At 48.6% G+C, this 9,199-nt stretch overlaps 1 protein-coding gene across 1 annotated transcript in view; it reads left to right on the top strand.

The window, feature by feature from the left end:
- Window positions 1-7,015: 7,015 nt before the first annotated feature.
- RYBP (RING1 and YY1 binding protein) overlaps window positions 7,016-9,199 on the top strand; it is a 55,018-nt gene continuing 52,834 nt past the window's right edge. Inside the window, exons 1-2 of the mRNA XM_035106631.2 lie at window positions 7,016-7,464; window positions 8,779-8,904. Coding sequence (XP_034962522.1) covers window positions 7,433-7,464; window positions 8,779-8,904 — 158 coding nt within the window. The 5' untranslated portion in view covers window positions 7,016-7,432. The remainder of the gene's footprint in view (window positions 7,465-8,778; window positions 8,905-9,199) is intronic.

Below are 9,199 nucleotides of genomic sequence, written 5' to 3'. Positions count from 1 at the left end.
GCTAATTCCACATTTAAAAAGAGCATTACATAAACAGGAAAATTGCCGTATTATGCGCATGTTTTAACATTACACGAAATCAGACTGGTGGGATGGCTTGGCAAGCTTTCTGTGTGCGACATTACAGTATTTGCTAAGAAACCAAGAGGTCCAGGGAAACTACATAATTCAACTTGCAGATTCAGGAGAGGAAAAAGAAAGCTGAATTTTGTAGGAGAAAACATCAACTTTTGAGAGAATAATTTTTTCTTCAAAGAGCATGTAGGGCATCTTAGAGCTTATTACAGTTGCATTGTTTTTGTACAGACTGTCATTGAATATAAAGGAGAGTGTGAGTTACTTTTTTAGCTAGCTTCCACCCCCTCATTTGAACAAACAACTTGACATTTTTATTGTTAGAGTGATTCTATCCAGATCAATTACTGGCTGTGCATTCTCATTGCTGTTTTTCTCTGTATTATTTAGGGAATTTCTTTCTTCTGGTGAGAAAGTCAGTGGACCTTATCGGGGGTCAGTATTCTTTAGAAGACAGACCTGTGGTATCTTGTGAAAATATGTTTGTTTGTTTTTTACATCTTTATGGGCCACTGAAAATAACATTGGGGTAGCAGCCAAAGTACTATCTCCAAAGCACAATTAGTACATGCCTCGGATAGTTCCAAGGTCTGTTTATTTCAAACTCCAAATTCTGTTTCATACAGTGGCTTGGCCACCCAAATGCCCATGAAAATCTTATAAGCAGGACACGATCAACCGTCTCCTGTTATTGGTTGCAAGTATCTAGCTGAAGTGTCCTGCCTCCAAATGTGGCTTGAATAGTTTGCTAGAATTTCTGCATGTTTGTTCTAACGCACTATTTGTCCTAACTCCAGAATTTGTATTGGGGGGGGGGGAGAATAGAAGTGCTAGACTCAGTGCAAACCATCTGTTGCAAGTGATGCCTTCTATTTGCTCATTTATGGCAACCACTGCTGCAGTACTACCCAGACAAAAGCTCTCTTTCAAGGTTCATCTTCATCTTTTCCACTTCTAGCACTTTCTCTGCCTCTCCTTCCCGACTGCTCTGGCAAACAACCCTCACCCTGACTGTTAGGTCCAATTGCGGACGACTCTGGGGGTGCGGTGCTCATCTCGCTTCACTGGCTGAGGGAGCCGGCGTACAGCTTCCGGGTCATGTGACCAGCATGACTAAGCTGCTTCTGGCGAAACCAGAGCAGCACACAGAAACACCATTTACCTTCCCACCGGAGCGGTACCTATTTATCTACTTGCACTTTGACATGCTTTCGAACTGCTAGGTTGGCAGGAGCAGGGACCGAGCAACAGGAGCTCACCCCGTCGCAGGGATTCGAACCACCAACCTTCTGATTGGCAAGCCCTAGGCTTTGTGGTTTAGGCCACAGCGCCACCCACATCCCTAATTAGCTGCATAGATATGGATAATAACTCAGCTTCATATACATAGCAGGAACATTGTGCTTCCAAATGATTTAAAACATTTGATTGATTTACAGTGCAAACTACTTGCAGTGTTTCTAGTAGAGGTCTCCAACAAGTTTTTTCTGCTGGGCCAATCCACCAGAATTGTTCTGTTCTCCCCTCCCGGCTCCATCTCTTGTCTTGGATGACCCAACCCCTCTCTTACCCCTGTCTTCCCTTTTCTTGCCCCACACCATCTACTCTTTGATAGGTCTGCCACCTTTACTTTTTTCCACCACTATAATGTTCCTAGACTCCAGGAGCCCATGTGAGAAACCAGGTCCTCTGAGGATCAGTCAGAAGAACTAGCTATATTTAGCCTGGAGAAAGGAAGATTAAGGGCTCTTTGTTGCCCCAGAGGGGCAGAACTAAAATGAGTGGGTAGAAATTGCAAGGGGAAAGCTTTGGGGTTGAATTTTAGGAGAAACTTCCTAACTTCCCAAGAACTGCTTGACAGGGAAAGGGAAACACAGTGCTTTGGGAGGTGGTGGGCTTTTCTTTGCTGTAGGTACTTAAGCAGAAACTGGATGTCCACCTATCAAGAATGCTGCAGTTGCAAGATTCCTGCACTGAGAGCAGGTGATTGGACCAGGTGACCTCCAGTGTCCCAACTCTAAAATGGTGTGAATCTAGGACTTTGACTTGCCTGCACTCGTCTGCAGCATAAGTGAGCAAGCAGGCCAAGGGTTGCCTAGAATGTTTCTTACAAGCAGGTGCGGTGAATGAGTAAACAGGTTCTGCTGTTCCTCATGTGCACTTTCTCTCCCTCCCCCCATCTTACTATACCTCTCTTCTCTCTTTCCTCCTTACTCATCACCATGAAGACACTTGTGTTATTGCATGCCAGGGCTGTAGCAAGCCAAGCAGCCTTTAGAACTGTGCTAGAAACCAAATAAAATTTCATCACGGGAGGCTCAGAAGAGAGGCTTTGTTTTGTACTCTAGCTAGTTCTCATTTTTGTGGGTAGGAATAAAATTTTTCACAGATCAGATAGGTTAGTGTGTGGTTTGTTCCATTTCTTTGCATCATGAGGCCTATTATTAAATTTGAATCAGGAAGGTACTTCTAATATGAGGCATAATTGTTTACTCTTTCTCTGTGCTAGGAAAGTGCATGTGGCTTTTGAGAAATGTAAATGCACAAACTGAGTCATTTCAGATTCAGATGCGAGCTTGTTTTTGAAGGGAGGTATAGACTGAGCTTGTTAGCCAGCAACTGCCCTATACAGTACTTATTTATTACATTTCTGAGTCACATTTTCCAAATCTTTTCCAAGAGTGCTCAAGGCAACCTGGGCATCTTAGGATGGAAAGGGATAAATGCAATGAAGCTAACTACCTTATTTCTTCCATACTTTCACTTTAAAAAATAGGAAAAGCAAGATACTACAGCTGTAACATCTGAGTTTGGGTCTGCCTTTCTTCCTGACTGGTTACATTAATTATTTCAAGAGGTTCAGGAAGGGGAGGAAATGATTCAAGCTTCTTCTTAAAGAAGTTCTTGAAACATCCTTTGAAAAATGGGATCATCCAGTTTTGGGACAAAAGTGGCTCCTGTCCTGTTAGCACTTCAAACAGGATGCCTTCCCCCCCCCATATGCTCATTCTCCTCAAAATTCTGCAGGTAGAGGGTGGGTCCCGTGGAGAGCGAGAGTTCATTGGTAGGTGTCACCTGCCTCCCTTCCCCTCGCTCCCTGTCACTGTCCTCATCACTACTGTATTATCCTCCCCAACCCCAGGAGCAGCCCCTCCATTCCTTGACACAATTGGGCGTGAGAAGGAGGCAGTCAGCTCCAAATGGTGGGTGGGTCACTGTTGGTGTGACTGACGAGGAGCCCAGCCAAGTGTGAGTGACAATAGAGAGAAAGGGGAAGAAGCAACTTCCTCTCCTTCCCTCGCCATCTCCTTCCTTCTCTCTCGCTAGTTCCTCCTCAGCCACCACTGGTGCTGGTCTAGCATGGCATAGGTCCACCACTGCTTGACCCCCTCCGCTACCCTGACCTGACCTCTCCTCCCTCCTCCTCCACGCTTGAGACTCTTCTGCCGCCAGCATGGGCAACCCGGCCCATCTATGTGAGTCAAGGAGAAGAGTAGGGCTGGGGTGGTGAGGGATGCTGAATGTGGGGAACCCCCCTCCACAAAGGGAGAGGTGGGGATTTGGTGTCATGAGTGTGTGTGTGCCCTCCAATCTCCACCCCCTTTGACCTATCCTGTATTTTGCCCGACCAAAGGTGGCAACCCTAATTCACTACTATTTTTTTGACCTGGTTGAGAAGCCCATTTTAGGCTTCTTTCATAAATAAAGTTTCTTAGTTTGGAGTCCTACACACACAACTGTTTTGTAGTAAGTCCCACTGAATTCTGTGAGATCATATTTAGCATTGGGGTGCAATGAGTTATTTGAGAGGGAGGGAGATTCTATTGCATTTTTGTTTTACTTGAGGGGAGCAGGTAGAAGGTATACAGAAGATAGACCTGTAAAAATAATAAAATGGTTATTTCTCCCTTGGCCATCCAAGTAACAATTTTTCTTTTTCTTCCCAAAAGATGCGAGTCAGTGAGGGAGACATGTCTGCCTGTACATATCTGCTACTGAATCCCACTTAAAGCAACATTTGGCTGTGGATCAGTGGTCTCAGCCTGCAGCAGAAGCAGACTGAAACTTGAACTAGCCACTCAAACCAAAGCCAATGGGTTCTTTGGCAGCCTCAAAAGGTTACCATGGTGTAGGCCACATCAGATATGCACAGAAGCCACATATACTGGAATGATAAAGATAACATGTCACGCTGGCTCAAGAGGCTGTGGGCAGTCTACAGCAGTGAATAGTGTCCAGAGCTCCTGGAACACAGTGGGATCTGGCAATTTCTGGATATGTTGCTGGTGAAACTCTGACGTTTGGTGGCCTTACAGGTGCCCTTTGGATTAATCAAGCCTTTGTGCAGCAGGGGTATGGAGCCATGTGGTTCCTCCTACCTCCTCTTGATTTGTGGCAGAGTATCAACCATTGCTTTGTGTAAGTTGCGTACCAACAAGACATATTTTCTTCTCCACAGGAAGAGGATTGTCTCCAGGGTGCTTCAATATGTCTCCAGTGGGCCTGTGCTTCTCTTCTTCTAGAGGAGAATAATGAAAACCGTATTAACATTGGAATGGGAAGCGTATTCCTGTCACTGGGACTTTCAGAGGATGAATGCACTCTGCTGCCATTTTCTGTAGTGTCTACTTTCCCTCTGCTTGTGATGAGTTTATTTTTGGGGTGGTGGTGGTCACAACTTCTCTGAATGGTTTATTTTCAAAACATGGAATGAGCAGTGATGTTCATTATTTCAGCTTCTGGTGATTGAATCAACCTACACAACTAAAAGGAACACAGGCTAGCAGAGCAATCATGTGCTACACCTTTCACTGTCTTTTGCTGAAGGGAAAAACAATTTTAGGATGTAAAAAGGAAGTGCACTGGGGGAGTGGGTATCTGCACCGGGAGAATGTCTGGAATAGTATTTTCTTCTGGGGATGTGTAGCTCACTAAGAAAACATGACACTTGGTGATAATGCTCATTTCCTGTTAGGTATGAAATATACCCAGTGAGTATATCACATTCTCTACTTGCATGTACTGGCAGAAAGGCAGTACAGTGGTACCTCGTGTTAAGAACTTAATTCGTTCTAGAGGTCCGTTCTTAACCTGAAACTGTTCTTAACCTGAGGTACCACTTTAGCTAATGGGGCCTCCCGCTGCCACAGCAGCGTGAATTCTGTTCTCATCCTGAAGCAAAGTTCTTCAGGAGTCTGTAACCTGAAGCGTCTGTAACCTGAAGTGTCTGTAACCCGAGGTACCACTGTATATAAATGTAAATAAATACCCATATATATATTTAAGAGATGTGGCCCAAATGCTCTGGGAAATGGAGAAGCATGCTGTTCATGTGAGATGCTAGCTTGATGACACTCTTTTTTTATTTCATGTGTTATTTTATGAGGGTTAATTAAGGAATGCATGTAAGTGGCACATTCCTCCTGCAGTAGGTGGCAGACTGAAGGGGTTCTACAAGATTATATTTTGGGCATGGGGCAAGTCTCTCACTTACACCTACTTGGTGTAAAGAGACATTTCCTATGTCCAAAGTATCATCATCTTGTGTTAACAAATCTATAATAATTACTGCACCCTGGTACCATCTTCAAAATCACTAGTCATGGTTAGAATCCACTCTTCACCTATAGGCATTAGTCTGAGTAGGCACATGTGATCTCCTTGCTTGGGGCAATCCTATTTTGGGGGCCCAAAATAGCTCCCTGGTCATGACGACAAGGTTGTTTGACTTGTTTGTCCAGAATAGGGCTTGTAATTTTGAACGCCACCACACAACCTTCATCTGAAGCAGCTTGCAGTGGTGTGTTAAAGTGCAGGTTTTGCTCAGGATGATGTCCACAGGTTTTGCAGGCAGAATGGAGAAAATATTCCTGTTAAGTGCAGTGATCATACAAACTGAAGTCGGGCAGGGTAGAGATTTATAACCCTTTAACCACTTCCGACAAGATGCTTCAGTGGTAATTATTCCACATGTCTGGCACACAATCCTGAGAGGGTTTATTTAGAAGCGAGTTCCGCAGTACATTCAATAGTGTTTGCTCCCAAAGTGTGTTCAGGATTGCAGCCCAAGTAACCTTGAGTGTGCAGCCTCCTGAGAGTGACACACAGAAGGGCAAATGTTGACACATTCTTCTTGCACTTGATAAGTGGCTGAAGAGACATAGGCTGCCCCTTTGGGTGGCTAATAGACCCCCCTACACCTGAGCATCGCGACCTCTCTCCCACTTCTTTGTGGGCGACTGTCTTAGGGGAGGAAGCAAGAGGCCTGCAGGCGGACCCAAGTTTCACATCGCACACCCTCCCCGTAGTCTGTGTTCTCTTTCCCTCTCCGAAGGGGAGCTGGGAGAGGGGGGGACTCAAATGTACACGGGCCATTTCCTACTGCAGTGTGGGTGACGTTATTCTCTTTATTGGACCCCCCCCCCAAGCCGCCTCGCTGTTCAGGGGGCGAGTTTATCCCCCCCAGAAAAAAAACCAACCAGGGGGTGACACACTCTGCGGTTGACAAGGGCGAAGCAGACACGGGGCCAGATTTCGCACTCCACGCGAGTGGGCGAGCGGCAACTCGGGCGGCGCGTCATGCTTCTCGCTCGCCCACCGCACCCCACCCCCGCGTGACTAATCCACTTATATGCGTGTGCGTGTATACACGCACACGTCTGAAAGGGGGGCCGCGCTCGACGCGAGCGGCTGCGACCGAGGCGGGGTCACACGCTGGCCTTGTGGGTGGCCAGGCGCCGCCCAGCGACGGCGACACGCTTCCCTCGCTCGCTGGCTTCTTCCACCGCCAAGCCTTGGGAGGGAGCGGCGTCCCCGCAGCCTTGCCCTCGTCGCCGAGGGAGCCGTTCCTCCTCCCGGGACGGAGCGGGGTGTGCGTGCGCTGTGTGCACCGAGGGGCTCGGTGGGTGGGTGGTGGGTGCTTGGAGGAGTGTGTGCGTGTTTGGGTTGTGGGGTGTGGGGGGGTGTGGGGAGAGAAGAGAAGCTGCACGTTCCCCTTCCCTCGCCCCAGCGGAGCCCAAGGCCGGGCTGCCCGGATTGGCCGCGGAGGGCCGCCAGCTCCGCCCGCTGTAGCCGTGCTCGCCTTGGCTGGGAGGAGGAGGAGCAGTGGCAGCAGCGGCGGGGGGAAGAGAGGCCGAGGAGCCGAGGCTGCGCTCCGCGCGCTGCCTAGTCTGGAGCGGGGGAGCCTGGCAGCGTCAGGAGCGGCGGCGGTTCAGGAGCAGCGGCGGCAGCAGCAGCAGCAGCAGGAGCAGCCCGGATCCTGCTGGTCTTGAGGAGGAGCCAGCCCTGCGAACCCTCTGCTCCTTGCGCGCGAGGCAGAAGAGGGGGCCACCCCCCCCGCCGGCGCCCCAACCGATCCATGACCATGGGCGACAAGAAGAGCCCGACCAGGTAGGAGAAAGCGGGGCCAGCGAAAGGGGGGGGGGAGTCGGCAGAGGAGGTCGGGGGGGGGGAAGGCTCCCTTCCCTAAGATGGAGACGAGCGTGGCGGTGGGGACAGGAAGGAGCGCGCCGCGCGGGTGCCAGCCGAAAGCACCCACCACCCACCCCGCTTTCTTAGGCTCAGGGGAGGCGCTCGGAGTGGGGTGGGGGGTGGGGACGGCTAGGCCCCGGGGTGGCGGAGGTGGTGGTGGTTGTAGTAGTAGTGGTGGGAGTCGTGGTGGAGGGAGGGGGCTTTTTAAGATGGAGGAAGTAGGTAAAGAAGGGGAGAGAGAGAGCTTGTTTGCCTTGCCTGCCTCCCAGCCAGGTACAGAAAACTCCTTGTTTTTCCAATTGTGCTGGGAGGCGAAGCTATAGGGGCAGGAAAGCCAGAGAGAGCTCCTTGTGTGGCTAACTGCTGGAAGGAGGGGGGGACGGACGGACGGGAGGTGTGTGTGTGTGTGTGTTGGAGGGGCTTGCTCTGTTTTGTGCCCAGGGTGGCTCTTAAGATGGAGGGAGTGTGTAGAAGCAAAGAGGAGGAGGAGGGCGAAGTGTTTGTGTTTCTCTCTCTGTTGGTGCCAGGGCTAATCTGGTGTTGGAGCAGCTATGGCGGCTGCTTCTCTCTCGCACACACACATACAGCTCCTCGTCTCCTCACACTGACTTCTTCCAGACAAAGGGAGATTTAACAAGGTAAAGGAGACAGACAGACAGACGAAGGGGGCGCAGGGAGGGACACGCCTACAATCCTTTAAAGTACAATCAAGCACACACACACACACCCCTCACTCACACAAGCACACCCCAAGAGGGAGGGTAACAAGCTCAGATACCTTCCACCATCTCCTTTTCCCTGCCCTTCCAGATTCAGTGGGTAGTTGTTGTTGTGTGAAAATTGATTGCCTTGAGATTGAAGGTTGGAGGGGGAAATGTTCCCCTTTCCTCTCTTACTACTACAGGGGTATGTATGGTATGGTATGGTATGGTGTTGGGGAAGGTTGGGGGGGAAGGCATGAGAAACGTGTGTGGTGAGAAGAGAGAACAAAGTGGGATTTTTGGCTTGATGGGTGCTTTGTACGCTTTCCTCACTGCTCCATCGAAAATTTGATTACTTTTTAGGCAAGGAGCAAAAAATATATATAAAAAAATCAGGCAGGCAAAGCAAAGCGGAGCATAGTATGAAACAGCTTTGCTTTATGATCTCGTTTCTAACATGTTTTATTCTTTACTTTCCTCCTCCTCCTTCTCCTCTCCCCCCTCCCCTTTCTTCCTACACATACTTCTCAAGGCCAAAAAGGCAAGCAAAACCTGCAGCGGATGAAGGTTTTTGGGATTGTAGTGTCTGCACCTTTAGGAACAGTGCTGAAGCCTTTAAATGCAGCATATGTGATGTCAGGAAAGGCACCTCTACAAGGTACATTGTTCATATTCTAATATGCTAGTCGTCCCTTCTCCTCCTGTAACTAACTGTAATGCTGCTGACTTGTTGATTTACCATGGCGGTGGGAACGAGAAATGACTCCCTTTGAAAGAATGTTTAAACCTGTGTTTTGTGTTACAAGTGTTTATGTACACATTAAAAACAAGTGTTTGTAGGTACTGTATAAGAATTATTTGATGCTATTTGCTGTATGTCATGTTTGTAGGTAAAAAGAGGGCTCTGGGACTTTAAGATCCTTCAGGTTTGATTGGAAGCTGGGTATTTTTCT

The sequence above is a fragment of the Zootoca vivipara genome, chromosome 2 (assembly GCF_963506605.1).
Source record: "Zootoca vivipara chromosome 2, rZooViv1.1, whole genome shotgun sequence".
NCBI lineage: Eukaryota > Metazoa > Chordata > Lepidosauria > Squamata > Lacertidae > Zootoca > Zootoca vivipara.
This window is presented reverse-complemented; position numbering and strand designations above follow the sequence as displayed.